The 17,289-nt window shown below is 38.1% G+C and overlaps 3 protein-coding genes across 3 annotated transcripts in view; all 3 read left to right on the forward strand.

Annotated features, from left to right (window-relative positions):
* The first annotated feature begins 222 nt into the window (after positions 1 to 222).
* LOC136823617 (protein NEDD1-like) overlaps positions 223 to 17,289 on the forward strand; it is a 34,560-nt gene continuing 17,493 nt past the window's right edge. The window contains exon 1 of the mRNA XM_067079797.1: positions 223 to 263. The gene's annotated coding sequence lies outside the window, so the exon portion shown is untranslated. The remainder of the gene's footprint in view (positions 264 to 17,289) is intronic.
* On the forward strand, positions 3,983 to 7,866 carry LOC136823598 (uncharacterized). The gene is made up of 2 exons (XM_067079779.1): positions 3,983 to 4,452; positions 4,652 to 7,866. The coding sequence occupies exon 2, from the start codon at positions 4,741 to 4,743 to the stop codon at positions 7,864 to 7,866; it is 3,126 nt and encodes a 1,041-aa protein (XP_066935880.1). The 5' UTR covers positions 3,983 to 4,452; positions 4,652 to 4,740.
* Positions 7,935 to 10,895, forward strand: LOC136823599 (uncharacterized). Its single transcript, XM_067079780.1, has one exon. It carries the CDS (start codon positions 7,935 to 7,937, stop codon positions 10,893 to 10,895), a length of 2,961 nt encoding a protein of 986 aa, XP_066935881.1.

Here is a 17,289-nt window from a genome sequence, read left to right on the forward strand (position 1 = left end):
CTCAAACCGGTGAAATTGCATATTTTAGTCACGTGACTCTGGTAGGAAATCCTTCCAAAGATGAGCTTCACTTTTTGATAAAAGCCGCAAATCTAGCCCTTCGGGCTTTACAGATATCTGTGGTTTCAGCCCCTCTTTATCTCCTTAAGGCATATCGCTTCGATTTATCTCCCTTAGTCACTAAAATTGAGGGTTGAAGAATGATCTTTCTCAAAATTCATAATGGTAGACACGAGCTGCGGTAACAGCAAAACGGACCAAAGGTAAATTTCTTTTCAAAGGGTTTTTATTTTTTTGGGATTGATATATCTCTATGAAGGGAACCAAATCGACGGTCATCGAAAAGTTGATAGCTGTTTGATTTAGTTTAGTAGTGGCTGGGACATAGCTACGTGAGCTTCTTTTTTTCACAATTCTGCCGAAAGACACACATTGCATCATCATAGACCACAAGTGTTACGCGTAAGCCAAATCGCGTATTACGAACAACCTCTAAATTGCCGAGTACAGGAGAAAAAAAATCGAAATTCAAAATGGCTGCCAAGCCCACGATGATAACTATCAAAAATCTTCGTTTTTCATTCAGCTATTGCAGCTCAATAAATAGGACCCTGCCGACGCACCGGACTTAACCACTGCTGTTCCCCTTAGGCAAAATCGTCGATTCTGTAGAGGTCACGAAATTGCCGAGTACAGACGTAAAAAAACAAAAAATTAGGAGTTTTCAATTGCCCACTACAACAGAATAAGACTGAGAAATGCAGTAAAATAAAAAGTAAACAAACCTTAAACCTTTTGTTTGTCAAAATAAGGAAAATATTCTAGCTGCAGTAATGTTTCCATTCAGAAATAAATCCATTTTCCACCAGACCTACAACAAGGTTTCAAACCACGCTGTGGCATTACTGGCAATGAATTCTGACTTAAAAAATGTTGGTCCAGTTCCCTAGAAAGGGTATGATTACACTTCCAAATGACTTTTTTTTACAATAACATTTGTCTTCTCACAAATCCAAAAATAAAGGTTATAAAACCAACACGGGGGTCAACATTCTTTCAACAAACCGTCAGATCAACTTTATAAAGATCAACCACGTAAATGTCACTTGTTTTCCTGATATCTGAATAATATTAAAACCTTTCTGTATATATTTGGTTCTTCAAAACCATTTCCCTTTCCCGCAGCAGGCTTTAAAGTTCATGTTGACCCCCGGTTTTATTTGCGCGGTAATCTAGAAAGGCCTTTAGTGCGGTATAAACAAATGATTTCATTGGTTTAAAAAAGTCAAAACATCAAGCTATATCACGTGATCAGAATCATGATCGGACTAAACGGAAGCCGTGGTCATATGTCATATGATATTTTCGCGCGTTTTAATTCGGCAAAGTTTAGTAAACTCGACCACGTATCAATGTTTTGATTTTTCAAGCGGGGATTTCTGTAGAATGATAAAATATTTCTATTTCTATTCGATAATTTACAGGAGGTTACAAAACCTATTCTCACAAATATTATCTAGAAAAGAATATAAATATAAGGTAAATAAATAGTGATAAAAAATATATGTATCTGGCTTAAAAAAATAAACTTAAAATTAAAAATTGCATATAAAAACAAGATTTATTTACTAAAAATAAATATAAAAACATCTTAAAAGGTATAAAATATGGCTTGGCTGGAATCGACACCATAACAGCAGTGTAACGAACACCGGACACGCGATAGTCCGGTGTAAAATGAGAATTTTTTTTACCACCGGACAATTTCTACACCGGACTTAAGGAAGTCGGATGTCCGGTGTCGGAGAAAGATATTTTTTCCCACCGGACAAACAAAACACCGGACATGACCAGTCCGGTGCGTCCGGTGTTTCTTATTTTTTGTTTCATAAATGTACGGCGTCCAAAATTCCCTGTATGCAACACCGGATAGTGAAAGGATACTTTTTGCCACCGGACAAATACACCGGACAGTCCGGTGCGTCGGCAGGGTCCTCAATAAATCAATGAAATAATTTGAAATAAAAAGTAAACAAACCTTGAACCTTTCATGAATCCAAATAAATAAAAGTATTCATCTAAAGTGAAGATTACATTTCAAAATAAAACGATTTCCAAACCAACCTAAAGTCAGTGTCTGCCAACTAAAAACTTCTCTGCGGGGTCACTGACAAGGAGTTACGACTTCAGACTTTAGACTCCAATTCTTGTATAGGCTGCAACTATACACTGCCAAATGATCTGTATTACAAAGACTTCCAATTGGGTCCATAAGTTAAGAAAATGAGATTTTGTTATAGCACGGGGGTTCTGTTTTTAAAAACAAACTTCAAAATAAAATTGTTAATGAGCTTGTTACTTAACATATATCACTTACTTACATAATCCATTTATGATATAACACCCCTTTCTTAAATAAATGGCCTCTTAAAGTCTTCTATGTTTGCCGCAAGTAGGAAGAAAAATTTAATTTGACCCCCGGTTTTTTCTAGCCATTTCCCGCGTGTTAGTGTAGACACAACTTTAATCCGGGGAAATGAAGCGTTTTCATTGGTCTAAAATCACGGATGGTCACGTGACCAGAATTGTTATCCAGGGAAATGCCGTGGCCGCAATGTTTTGCTTTAGTGAGATTGACCATTTTGTTGTTTAGATTTGAGCGGGCGAAATTTCTGTACAAACCAAAATATGGCTTCGTTGGAATACCGGTTGAAACACTTGTGAGACCTCTTTCCTTTTTTCAAAGAGGACTTCCTGTTGAATAATTATGTAGTCCAGCCATAAAAACAATGATAGAGCCATGCATAATTACTGTATCATGCATATTGTAATAATTATGCATGGTCAGTCAGGCACATCCTGGCAAATGAACGGGGTCAGGGGTGAGCATTTGCATGGGGTATTCGTCACCCAGTGTAAATGAGATATGACGTCTCAGGCTAAAAGCGTGAAAATGAATAAAAATGAAATTCAAACTGAAAATGGGAAAAAAGGAAGAAAACTGGGAACTTTATTTTTTTGTTAAAAGTTTCTTCAATCTTCGAAGAAAAAATTGACCCATGGAAAAAAAATTTCATCTATGCAGATCTATGCAGTTCTTCAAAATGAAGCAAAATATTTCAAACCCGGTTCAATTGCGTGGGGTATTCAGCACTATTACATCACTTTTGTTTTCGACCCCTTGCATTTGCCACCAATCACAAGTGAAAAATACCCCGTTCATTTGCCAGGATGTGCCTGACTGATGGTTTTATCATGTTTTTCTGCTGGACTACATAATTATTCAACAGGGTGGCCTCTTTGAAAAAAGAAAAGGTCTATTGGACTTAATATTGCGTACCGTGAGTGGTCCTAAATCCGACAGCCCTGCCTAATTCCGACCCCCCAAATAACGGTTATGAAAAGAACAACCCTGCCTATGCCCCGGACAGTCCGGGGTTTTTTTGATGCGTGCCCGGGGTCCGTATTATTTGTTTTTGAGAGACTACCCCGGACGCCCCAGACAGTCCGCGCGGTCGCTTTTTATAGAATCGCTGACCGCGCTGTCGCTTTTTATAGAATCGCTGACCGCGCGGGCTTTTTTTCTAATTCATCGATATACATCCGGGGTAAATTTATGGCGCAAAAATTGGAGCCCCGGACGTAGGTCCGGGGAAAAAGTTATTTTTTTCAGACCCCAGACATTTGCCCCGGACTGTCCGGGGCATAGGCAGGGTCGTTGAAAAGAAATTCTATGTTTACAAACACTCTCTCTCCAAGTTGAACGATAAACTATTGCAAAAATTCTCAAAACAAATTCAAAACATCTAACAGATGGCTATATAATTGATAATGTCAAAACGTCAATAATGTAATTAAAAAGTGTGAGTTGTAAAAGTAATTACTTTTTATTGTTGGACATATTGCAATAAAAAATTATGTTTCGTATAAGAAGCAATTAATGTTAATTATTTGGTTCAACTTTTATTGTATCAATTTTCTCAGTTTAGTTGACACTTTGGTATTTTTGTTGCGTCACAGCAAAAGGTTTTTTTATTTTAGTTTGTATCTTTGAAAGACCACGTCGGATTTAGGCAGGGCTGTCTGTCGAGTGAGTAAACGTAATTATCGATGAAACCCAAATTCTCAAGGGAAAGTAATTACGAACTTGTTGCTCTCCATGGGAGAGCCTCGATAAAAATTTAATGACTTTCATTTGGAGATCAAGTTAATGGCCATACGATGGAGAAAGCTATTAATTTTTTTGTAGGCGTTAGATTCTTTTTATACTTTAGCACGGAATCTTTTTTGCAACTTTTGAGATAAGGTTGTTGAGAGTTGACGATGTCAACATTTTTTGTCTTTGATTTTATGTTTGATGAACAATATTGATAACTTTTCACTGTCACCTTGGAATTGTGGTGTAGTGTTCTTGAGACGTTTTATACACAGCATTTATGCAGTCGCACGCTGGTAAGATAATATTTCATTTTATTAAGTTTGATATTTTGCCCTATTTTCTAGACTTAGAGTATTTGGCTTGTCAAACAATATTTTCTATTTTCACTGAGATTTGTGAATATTTATTTTATCAGATTGAGGACAATTCTTGATTTGATTTTGTACAAATTTTGATAAGATTTGTGACCAAAGAATTTTCTTTTGTTCTTAGTTTGAACGCACTGTTACAAACACGTCACGTACTGACTCGTCTCAATTCGCTGTTCCCACAACATTCAAACAGCAGACCGTATGATATAAATGAACAAAAGAGCAGCCGCTAAACGAATCGATTATAGCGCCCTGCATAACACAGGCAAACGTGTGCCCTTAACCGAACCGTCAACTATGGCAGACGAAAAACAAGAAGATGGCAAACAACCCATCGACCCGGTGGACTTATTCGTTGAAGTGGAAGTCCTGAAAGATGATATTGGAGATTTTGTGGACGAGATGTCATTTGATGTAACTCCAGCACGTGAGATAATCGCCACATTAAAGGAATTGAGGTCCGAGTTTAGGACCAAGCACACCAAGATAAAATTATTAATTGGCACTCCCAGGTACAATACTGATTACAAACGAGAATTCGATGACGTCATCCAGAAGATCAAAACTGGTATCGAAATGTCCAAGGAAGCTCAATCAAAGGAAGCAGCAACCCAGAAGACCATTCTCAACCACCAGGAGAAGTCGAAGCTTTTCCAAGTCAACACAACCCTCAGGATTGCAACAGAGCTCGAGTCCGAATGGTGTGAGTCCACCATTCCACAACTGACTGATGACCAACTCTTGAAGCTACAGGATAACCAGAAGGTGTCGGCAAAGAAATTGGAAACTGTGACCCAGAACTACCAAGAAATCCTGAAATACCCTGCTGCATCTGGTGCAATGAAGAAAGCAGTAGAAGAACTTGGTAAGAAATATGATTTTATTATTTCTAAGAAGACTGACTTTCTGAAGGACCTGGAGAAAGAAGTGGATCAAAGGGAGCTCAACAAGAGGGATCTAATCAAGGAGGGGAAGCTGAATATCAATTTGGCAAAATTTTCTGGGTACGATTCACCTTTGGACATCTATACCTTCCAAACTGAGTTCGAGAAGCTTTATGTTCGTACTACAACTAAGAGAATGCTACCGGACCTTTTGATTAATAACCATCTATCAGAGCCAGCATTGTCTCTGGTTAAGCATGTTGATAAAATCTCTGAGATCTGGGAACGATTGAAAGCAACTTATGGGGACACCAGATTTCTTTTGGCCAGGAAGGTTGCCAAATTAGACAATATCTCTCAGCTGGGGAAAACCAAGGACCCTGAGAAGTTGATTGCCGGAATCAGTCAGATCATTAGCCTGATGAGGGATCTCTTAAATTTGGCTTCCAAGCACAACATTGAAAAAAACCTATTTTACGGGGAAGGTTTGGAAAAAATCTATCGTTTAATGGGGAATGCTCGTATGACCCAGTGGCTGAAGGAATCCTGTGAGTTAGAGGCAAATGAGAAAGTCCTATGGAACCAACTTCTACTTTTTCTCGAGAAGGAGCTTAAAGTTGAGCAACAGAGGCTGAGATTCTGTGGGAACAATGAAAAATCACCCCCAGGTCCAAAGGGCGGAAAAGGCTCGTGTGCATTTTTTGGGGAAAAGCAAGAATGCAAGAAATGTTTATTGTGTGGGGCAAAGGATGGGGAACATGATCATGTTTCCACTGGATCAATTGGATCCAAAGTAATCCAATACTTTTCCTGTCGTGCTTTTGCTGAAAAAACACCCTCCCAACGATTCTCGATGTTACGAAGGAAGGGATTTTGCTTCCAATGTCTCTACCCTGGGGCTGACTGGAACAAAGGGAAACATGCCAAAGGGGAATGTCAAGCTGAATTTATATGTCCACACCCTTCACACAATTCTTATCCCAAAAAGAAGCACGTCTTACTCTGTGACGAGCATAAAAATTCCAAGGATAACGAGGAATTACTGGAACGATATAAGGCAAAATGCATGAGAAATCCTAGCTTACCGTCCTTTTCCAGAGAAATTAAATTATCATTTCACGCGAGCAGCGCAATCCTTACCTCTGAAATCCATCAGCCAGTTGCTGAGAAAAATGTCCTGCAACCGAATGTTCCTGTGCAGAACTTTGTAGAATCAAACGTTGCTGATTCAGAGGAAGATATCAAAGATCGTGGAATCTATATGCTCCAACAGATCAAGCTTCATAGCGAACTGTTCAACATATTCTTCGATTCAGGCTGCAGTGATTTCCTGATTACCGAGGATGCAGTTAATCGTCTTGGTTCCAGTGCTACAATGCTGTCAAAAGTTCCTGTTTCCGTTGGAGGACTTGCTGGATCAAAAACAATATCAGATCATGGCTTGTACCGGATTAAATTACCGTTATCTACCGGGAAACATGCGCAGTTATCCGGACTCTGCTTACCGAAACTGACCGATGAATTTCCGCGATATTCACTATGTGATGCGGAGAAGAGTCTTTTCGATGCAGCGGGCGCAATAGCGAAAATATTCCCAAAATTACCAAAATCTGCCGGTGGCAAAGTCGATATGATGATCGGCATTTCCTACTTTCGCTATTTCCCAAAACTTATATTCCAATCACCAACGGGTTTATCCATATTCAAATCAGTTTTCAGAGGTTCTGATGGAACCACCGGTGTCCTTGGCGGTCCACATGAATCATTTTCCCGTACTTTCGATGCTCATCTGTCAGCAACTTTCTATACGGAACTCGCCCGTATCCGCGAACTCTCGATTGTGGAATCCCCAACTATCCAAAATTCCACTCCTTTGATTGATCATACAGCTTATCGATCAAACATTCTGAAATCTTTTGAATCTGCCGAGAACGCAGGTTCACAGATAACGTATCGTTGTACAACGTGCCGAAATTGCAAAGATTGCAAATCCCATGAATCGATTGAGGCTATTAGCATAAAAGAGGAAGCTGAGCAAGCCATAATTAATTCATCCGTATCGATTGATACAAATACGTGCACGACCACTGCCAGGCTACCGTTAATGTTCGATCCAGTAAAGCGCCTCGCACCCAATAAATCGGTCGCTTTGAAAGTATACAGCCAGCAGATAAAAAAGCTTAACAATCCCACGAATGCCCAAGATAAGTCGGATGTGTTAGAATCAGAAGCAAAGTTGCAGAAACTTGGATTCGTTGATTATGTGAAAAATCTCCCTGCTGATGTCCAAGTTGATCTGAGAAACAATCCTGTCCAAAATTTTATCCCGTGGAGGGCAGTGTGGAAACCCACATCTATCTCAACCCCTTGCCGTATAGTCTTTGATGCATCTATGGTTACATCATCAGGCTACAGTCTTAATGATATTCTCGCTAAAGAAAGAATGGTTTGAACAAATTGCAGGAGATCGCCATTCGTTGGTCAACACACCAAGTTGGTATTCACTCAGATATCAGCAAAATGTACAATACCATTCGGCTCGACCAAAGAGATTGGTGCTTGCAAAGATATATCTGGCATGAGAATCTCGACCCCACAAAAATCCCTGACGAAAAGGTGATCAAAACACTTATTTATGGAGTGAAGCCAAGTGGGAATCAAGCTGAATATGGGCTTAGAAAGATTGCTGACATGTCGAAAAATGAATTTCCTGAAACCAGTAGAATCATCAAGAAGGACATATACGTTGATGATTGCATTAGTGGTGCAGCCTCACTCGAAATGGCTAGTCAAAGAGCTGATGAAATGGAGTTAATCGTCAATCGTGGTGGTTACAAACTGAAAGGCATTACTTTATCCGGTGAGAATCCAAATGAGAACTTGTCTGATGATGGCAAGTCACTGGTTGTTGCTGGACTCAAATGGTTTCCAAAAGACGATGTGATATTGTTGAACATTGGAGAATTGAATTTTGCCAAACGCAAACGTGGGAGGAAACCACCTGTCAGTGATAATTCAATTCCAGAACGATTAACCAAACGCCATTGTGCCTCCAAGGTAGGAGAGATATACGACCTTCTTGGAAAGATGACGCCAATTTCAGCAGGATTCAAATTAGACCTTCATGACTTAGTCATCCACAAGCTTGACTGGGATGATGCTATTCCAAAGGAGCTGAGACCAACTTGGATAAACAACTTCCAAATGATGCAAGAGATGAAAACAGTTTACTTCAAGAGATGTGTTGTACCTGAGGATGCCGAATCATTATCGATTGAAACGATTGACACAGGTGATGCCAGTTCAAGTATTGCCTGCTCAGCCATCTATTCAAGGATCAAAAGGCGTAGTGGTGATTACTGCTGTCAACTTCTGTTTGCCAGGTCAAAAATCCTTCCTGATCATACCTCCCAACCAAGAGCTGAGATGATTGCAGCTCTACTCAACATTCACACCAGTGAGGTCGTAAAGAGATCACTTGGAGATCTTCATAAGTCGTCTATGAAACTTTGTGACAGCCAAGTTGTACTGCACTGGATTGGCAATGATAAAAAACCACTCAAACAATGGGTTAGGGACAGAGTGATTGAGATTCGTCGTTTCTCCCAACCATCTGACTGGTACTATGTATCATCCAAGAACATGATTGCTGACTTGGGAACCAGAAGAGGATGCTCAATTGAGGATATATCAATGGATTCTGATTGGATTAACGGATATGAATGGATGTCGAAAGATCAATCTGAATTTCCAGTCACTCCAATCAACAGCTTGAAGCTTGATGCATCCCAGATAACAGAAGCCAACAAAGAAACATATCCTCAGGAATCAACGTTCTTGAGTAACCAATCAGTACCTTCTGAAGTTAAGAAACACTTCGATTTTTTACAGTATATCATTGATCCAAACAAACACTCATACAGCAAAGTAATCAGGCTAATGACAATGGTTATGAAGTTCATCCGCAAGATCCTTTCACGTAAAGTTAATCCTTCCAAACTGAAGTCCCACCCATGGTGCAAAGTTGTATCGACATCTGACACTGACAAAGCCAAATCTTACTACTTCAAGAAATGCACGGCAGAGATTCAACACTTTCTGCCAAAGAAAAAGTATGAGAAGATTTCAAGGATGAAAGATGGAGTTCTCATTTACACCGGAAGAGTCTTAACATGTGATGACATCACTGTTACCGGAAGATTTACAAAGGCAATGAAAGATCTCTCATCCACAAGCTTCTGCGTCCCCTTGGTTGATAAACACTCACCTGTTGCATACGCCATTGTTAATGACGTACACTGGAATGACCAGAATGCTTCTCATCGGGGAATAGAAACAACTTTGAGAGCCGTACTCAGACATGCTTACATATTGGAAGTTAGATCAATCATCAAAGCTATCAAACGATCGTGTCCTAGATGCAGGTACCTTGAGAAGAAAACTATCGAAGTTGCTATGGGTCCAATTCCAAGCTCAAGACTCACTGTTGCTCCTGCGTTTTACATGTGTCAAGTTGATCTATCGGGTCCATACAAAGCATTCTCTCCACACAACAAACGAGCCACGATCAAAATCTGGCTTGTAGTATTTTGCTGCTCAACTACCTCGTCAACTTCAATTAAAGTCATGGACGATTATTCTACACCTGCTTTCTTACAAGCCTTCATTCGTTTCGCCAGTGATGCAGGCTTTCCAAAAACCCTCTACTGTGACGAAGGAAGTCAATTGCTCAAGGGTTGCAAAGATATGAGACTGAAATTCAAGGATACTGTGAATCAGCTACATCAAGATGTGGAAGTCGAATTCAACTCATGTCCAGTAGGTGGCCATAATTTCCATGGGAAAGTGGAAAGACGAATTCAAGAAATCAACAAGTCATTAGAACGAAGCATCTCCAATGAACGTTTATCATTGCTTCAATGGGAGACTTTGTCCTCTCAGATTGCCAATTGCATCAACAATCAACCTATTGGGATCAGAAATGAAGTTTCAGATTTCGAGTCGATGGATCTACTCACCCCAAACAGACTTCGCTTAGGACGAAACAATGAGCGAAGCCCTGAAGGAGAGATGCTAACAACAATTCACCCAAACAAAATCTTGGATGCCAACCAACAATGTTTCGACGCATGGTTTGAAGTTTGGCTGTCAACTCATGTACCCAAGCTTTTGTCACAGGAGAAGTGGTTCACTTCAGACGGACAACCATCAAAAGGAGATATCGTGCTATTTCTCAAGCACGAATCCAACATCAACAACACCTATCAATATGGGATGATTGACAGTGTCCACAAGGGCAAAGATGATGTCATCAGACAAGCAACTGTCAAGTACAAAAACCATCAGGAACAAGCATTTCGACTCACCAAACGCGCCATTCGTTCACTCGTTCTCATCAGATCGTTTGATGAGATTGACATTATGAAAGAGCTCGGTACAATGGCTGCACTCGCTGACTCTCGTTTCCACTGGAGCAACTGATGATTTCGTCGTTGCAGCTATTCCAGGTGATGTATTACTTATTTTCATTACTGTACATACTACTGATACTACTCGTGTTCGTGATTTCTACAAGATGACGTCGACGCTTCACATCGACGTTACAAGGCATTCAAATTTGACATCGGTGATGTTACAATATCGTTGACTGAGCAAAGCCAACGTTGTGCATGAAGTCCCTATGTTGAGAACCTATGATAACTTCTCTGAAGCTGAGTTTATTTAGATTCATTGGTGATCAACTCGTTCAATTTCGTGATGTACAACACTCGTTCAATTTCGTGATGTGCAACACTCGTTCAATCTCGTGATGTGCAACACTCGTTCAATTTCGTGATGTACAACACTCGTTCAATTTCGTGATGTACAACACTCGTACAATTTCGTGATGTACAACACTCGTTCAATTTCGTGATGTACAACACTCGTTCAATTTCAATTTCGTGATGTACAACACTCGTTCAATTTCGTGATGTACAACACTCGTTCAATTTCGTGATGTACAACACTCGTTCAATTTCGTGATGTGCAACACTCGTTCAATTTCGTGATGTACAACACTCGTTCAATTTCGTGATGTACAACACTCGTTCAATTTCGTGATGTACAACACTTGTTCAATTTCGTGATGTGCAACACTCGTTCAATTTCGTGATGTGCAACACTCGTTCAATTTCGTGATGTGCATTACTCGTTCAATTTCGTGATGTGCAACACTCGTTCAATTTCGTGATGTGCAACACTCGTTCAATTTCGTGATGTGCAACACTCGTTCAATTTCGTGACGATCAACATTCATTTCAATTTGGTGATGTTCGGCAACTGGGTTCTGACGATGTCAGAGTTACTTATGTATTGAGAAAATTGTTGTTGTTTTGACACACCCTTTCGAACTTTGATTGTTTCATGGTGGGGAGTGTCGAGTGAGTAAACGTAATTATCGATGAAACCCAAATTCTCAAGGGAAAGTAATTACGAACTTGTTGCTCTCCATGGGAGAGCCTCGATAAAAATTTAATGACTTTCATTTGGAGATCAAGTTAATGGCCATACGATGGAGAAAGCTATTATTTTTTTGTAGGCGTTAGATTCTTTTTATACTTTAGCACGGAATCTTTTTTGCAACTTTTGAGATAAGGTTGTTGAGAGTTGACGATGTCAACATTTTTTGTCTTTGATTTTATGTTTGATGAACAATATTGATAACTTTTCACTGTCACCTTGGAATTGTGGTGTAGTGTTCTTGAGACGTTTTATACACAGCATTTATGCAGTCGCACGCTGGTAAGATAATATTTCATTTTATTAAGTTTGATATTTTGCCCTATTTTCTAGACTTAGAGTATTTGGCTTGTCAAACAATATTTTCTATTTTCACTGAGATTTGTGAATATTTATTTTATCAGATTGAGGACAATTCTTGATTTGATTTTGTACAAATTTTGATAAGATTTGTGACCAAAGAATTTTCTTTTGTTCTTAGTTTGAACGCACTGTTACAAACACGTCACGTACTGACTCGTCTCAATTCGCTGTTCCCACAACATTAACGTCGGATTTAGGACCACTCACGGTATTTTTCAGTTTCTAGTTCGTAGTTTTTTTTTACTTTTTGGGATTTTGCGAGTTATTTTCTACCGTGAGATCGGATAACTTGCATCAGTACCGTCCATACAGTTAACTGCTCCAACTTGGGACGGTTGGTCGAAACATGGCCATGTGACCTTATGATATCTGGCCTGTATTTTCACTTACTGTTAGGCAGCCATCAAAAAAATGCTCTGTTCGCGTCGCAACAGGTGTTAAAAATGCATGCGGGCGGACGGGCGGTCTGAAAAATTCCCAGGTTTTTGAAAATCGCGCCAGTAATTTGGAGACGGGTGGTGACTTGAACAAAACAATTTTTTGATGGCTGTCAGCGATTGAGAAAAAAGCTATACTTTAAAAGAATAAGTATGCTTTTCCCAGATTTTTTTTCCGCGTCTCCGCACCAGAAAAACAGTGGAAAATATGATGCGGACGGGTGACGCGAATGGAACAATTTTTCGATGGCCGCCTTAAATCTCTTTGACAACAAATTTAAAATTTGTTTTGATAAGTTTTTTGGACAAATTTCTTTCATTTTCCTAGGGATTTTTCAAATTTTTCGATAAAGTTGGAAAAAAATTGTATTTTACGGGAATTATTTTTCGCGGTTTTCAACTATCCAAATTTTTCGCGGGATCAAATTTTCGCGATTTTGACGAAAAACCGTGAAAAACGCTAAAATTAAAACCCGCGAAAATTAGTTCCAATAAGGTATGTTCTTTCTGTGAAAAAATCATAACATAACCATCAGTCAAATATTGTTCATCTACTTAAGATTGAAGACAAAATTTACGAAGAAAAGTGTAACCTTGAGCACCAAAATTGCTTTTCTAAACACTTTTTTCCACTGAAAAACAAATAACTTTTATAGACTTACCTTCAAACATTGAAGAAGCCTCTACTGCTTAAAGTAAATGAGATAAGATAAGATAAAACTTTAAAATCAATTGGAATTTACAACCTTTTGTCCAAAGCAAAAGTCGTGCTTTTCTCGCCGCCATCTTGTTTTAGAATAAGAATTATTTTCGGTTCCAGTTCCCACGGTCTTTTTTTCATCCAATCAGATCGCACGATTTGACTTTCGCTTTCTCTAGTCCCATAAGACTGCAGGATTTGAGTCATGTGACATCTCTATTGAAAAACTCGCGCAGAATAAAATAGAAATACAGGGGGTCACACTATTGGCTACAGGAACTGAAAGCAAACAATGAAGGCCAATATTTTTGGTTTTTCTGAAGGAAAAAAGGTACAGGAAGCTTTACTGAAGGAGGGATAAGGCTGGGACTATTTATTTAAAAGATATGGACAAAAAAAGGCACTTTTTTGGGTGATAATTAAGATTTTACTTAGAAACTTTAATTCTCTTACCCCCATCTCAGGCCCCCCTGATATGAGCAAAGGAACCATGTTGGCCGTACCCCTATTGAAAATTTCAGATCAAAACAAACAAGGAATTTAAATTCCTGTAACTCGATGAAAATTGGAAAAAGCTGGTTTATGATCCTAAAATGCTATTTTTTGGTTAAAGCTATGCAATTTATGTTTGGATTTCTAGAAAGCTTACCCATTCATTGTCAATATATTTTTTATTTGAAAGTAATCTCTTCATGGAATAAAAAGATATAGTCTAATCTTGTAGGGTCATTTTTCAAAATATTTTGCCAAAATCGATTTTCGCATTTCATTGGGCACATTTTGAAATAGCCTTAACTCTTCATATAAAATTTACAGTTGACGCATATTCATAGCTGCCAACTTGAAATGTTCATTTTGCGTGAGATAAAAATTTCGAAGTAAAATCTGAAAACTTAGACCCGTTTTTTTTCCAAAAAGCGGGAAATCGGGAAAACTTTTTTCCAAAAATTGGAAAAACAGGAAAATTGTTCCTAAAAATCCAAAATGCGTGAGAAATCAAACTTTTCAAAAATTGCGTGAGACCATGTGGAAATGTGCGAGTCTCACACCCAATGCATGAGAGTTGGCACCTCTGCATATTTGAACTTTGTGCTCAATGTTGTACACAAACACTTAAAAGCTGAAGACTTGCAATTGCAAGACAAAAATCAGTTTTTTGAAGTTTGCATAAAAAACTCCACATACTCAGGACACTGTCAACAAGAAGGTACAAATCATGCACCATGCCAAAAATGGCTAAAAATAAGGTTTTTGTAATAACTTGCCGAAATTATATAAAAAATTACAGTAGGGAAAATCTCAGAAACCTCTATATTAACATTAGAAAGGGTATAATATGGTTAAAATCACTCCATGAAGTTAAATGGCCCAAATATGGCTAATTTGTTGTCCAGACAAAAAAATTGTCCTTAAAAGGGCCATTTAAGCTTAGTCTATACCAAACCTAGTTTAAACTAAAGCTGAATGGTTGTTTTAACTCCTAATAGTAAAATGGCCCACTTTTTACATTCTTGGGTCCCAAAATAAGACAATAAAGTTGTCCTTAATTTTAACTGTGATATTTTACAAAAAAGACAATTTATTGTCCTTTTTGGGACCGAATAACCAAAATCTGCTACCTGAAAATTAATTGTGAACCATTCATACACTTTTGTGCAAAATTTTAGCTTAAATAAGCTGATAGTTTTGGCACTATCCTGGAAAAGATAAAATGGTTGAATCAGGTTGAATCCTTAGCGTTAAAGCACAAAAAGAGGTTAATAAAAATACATTTACCTTTAGGACAACATATTGTCCACGAGAGGGGCCGCTCAACGATTCTAATTTTAATTATCTTATATTTGAGGTATTTCTAGCCTGATCTGTAAGGATCTTGAATGAATTTTTGTTTTAAAGTTGATTTTCATGACAATTAATTGCCCATACTTTACAACATTTAGGACAATTTACTGTCCATTTTTGGACCTTTTTACGAGATTTTATAATTGGAATCTTGTTGTAGGATAAGGCTCTTCATGTGTACCAAATTTTGACTTGATTGGAGCACCCTATCAAGACTTATTGATCTTGGATAACTCATTATCCTTTTAGTTAGGACAATTCATTGTCCAACATGGGTCTGAAGACAGATCTTTTAACTTAACCACAGGTATCAATGTAGGGCCTAGTAGACATTTATGAGTCTGTAATTTTCAAAACCAGTCAGGGTTGTAAAGATGGTGCAAAAACAGCCATTTTTTGTACTTTGTTATTGACAGTGTCCACCAGTGGATACCTCTTAAAACCTACAAAGTTGGGTTTTGGGCTCTCTTAACCACCAAAGTTAATTTAATACTGTATAATTCACTGTTTTACAATCTCCAATACAGGCACTTTCAAAAAATATCTAATTTCAAGAATTTTAATTATCTCAAAGTGTTGTAAAATTCGAAGTTATTGAAAATATTACCAAAATTTATACCTTGAAAAAAAACCAAATTTTCGGACCTAGAGATTACACAAATGAATTTAAGGTCATAAAACCTATACTTTTTAGGTACCTAAACTTATGAAAAAATCACTGTCTTCTCCGTGGTTACACCTCAAAGAAATCATAAGACCCTCAAAGTTCTATTTTAAAGCTCATTTTATGGTAGTGGCCAAGAAAACCATTTTGTAGGTTTTAAAGGGTAAATATAGCTAAAATTGAATTTTTTCACAAAGCAATAAAAATTTTCTTAGCAGCTTTTACAAAAAAACATACCCAGGGAAGAAATTCATAGGTAGCCTAGACTCACAAGAAAAAGTTTCAGTCCTTGCTGTTCTCTCTGTCAGGATATAGGGAGTACCTTTTTGTTGTTGTAGGTTTTAAGGGGTATCCACTGGAGAAGATCTTTTTAATTCAGTACGTGAATAGAGCAGTGAAAAAAAAAACTTATTTTTTTCCTTTTTATTTTTTTTTAATTATTAATTAAAGAGAAATACGGTTTCAGGCACTCATTGGGCCTCTTAAACCGATCTTTTACAAAATATTTTCTTAAAATGAAGTTTGTCGCGAGGACTTCCTCGGACTCTGAATACATGATCTTTCTCCGACATCGCTTGATTTATTTTGTTCGCTTTTTTGCGCCACTCTTTAACTTGTTCTCTTTCCATTTTGGTTAGGTCGTCCGTTATGCTAACGTTGTTGTACTTTTGATGTTGTTTTAGTTCCTTCCACTGTTTCATAAATCTGTATTTGAAATGTGTGTCTTTAAACACGACTTTTATTGGGCGCACACCAGATTCTTTTCCTATACGGGAAACGTACGTTGGTTCTGTATTTATATTGACGTCGCTTAGGAGGTTGGCTACGAAGTCTTTCTCATCTTTGTTTTCGGCCTCTTTGACACCATGTATGATGATGTTGGCATGCCTTGATTGTTTCCTCTGTTCCTCGATTTGTTCTTCAACTTTTTCACTCCGGAGAAGCCGTTTTATGTTCGTGATGTTTAAGTCGTTGTTATTTTTTGTCATCTCAGCGTAACTTTCCGTAGGAATTTCCTCTTGGTCCTTTTTAGTCTTTGCAATTATTGTCTCTTCGATTTTATTGACGAGTTTAGTTTCCAAGTCGGAAAATTTTGTTTTGATTATTTCAGTTACATGGTTCTTCTCCTGTAGATATCCTTGGCATCTTGCTTGCAGCTCATTAACTACACAGCCTAGTCTTTTCTCATTTTCGCTACTATTTTTCTGGCTGTCAACGGAGCCTTTGACACGCAGTGATTGATCGATTATCTTTTTATTCAGTTCTTCATCAATTGAACAGCAATTTATACACTGGTACTTTTGAAAGCCTTTATTCAGAAACAGCTTTAATTGATATGTTGGGAGTCCAGTACATGCATAATGTATT

This window comes from Clytia hemisphaerica, unplaced genomic scaffold, assembly GCF_902728285.1.
Source record: "Clytia hemisphaerica strain Z4C2 unplaced genomic scaffold, Clytia hemisphaerica genome assembly, whole genome shotgun sequence".
NCBI lineage: Eukaryota > Metazoa > Cnidaria > Hydrozoa > Leptothecata > Clytiidae > Clytia > Clytia hemisphaerica.

What these genes read in the sequence shown, in the direction of transcription:
- LOC136823598 (XM_067079779.1), top strand. Translation starts at nt 4,741, where the DNA reads ATGAACAAAAGAGCAGCCGCTAAACGAATCGATTATAGCGCCCTGCAT.
- LOC136823599 (XM_067079780.1), top strand. Translation starts at nt 7,935, where the DNA reads ATGTACAATACCATTCGGCTCGACCAAAGAGATTGGTGCTTGCAAAGA.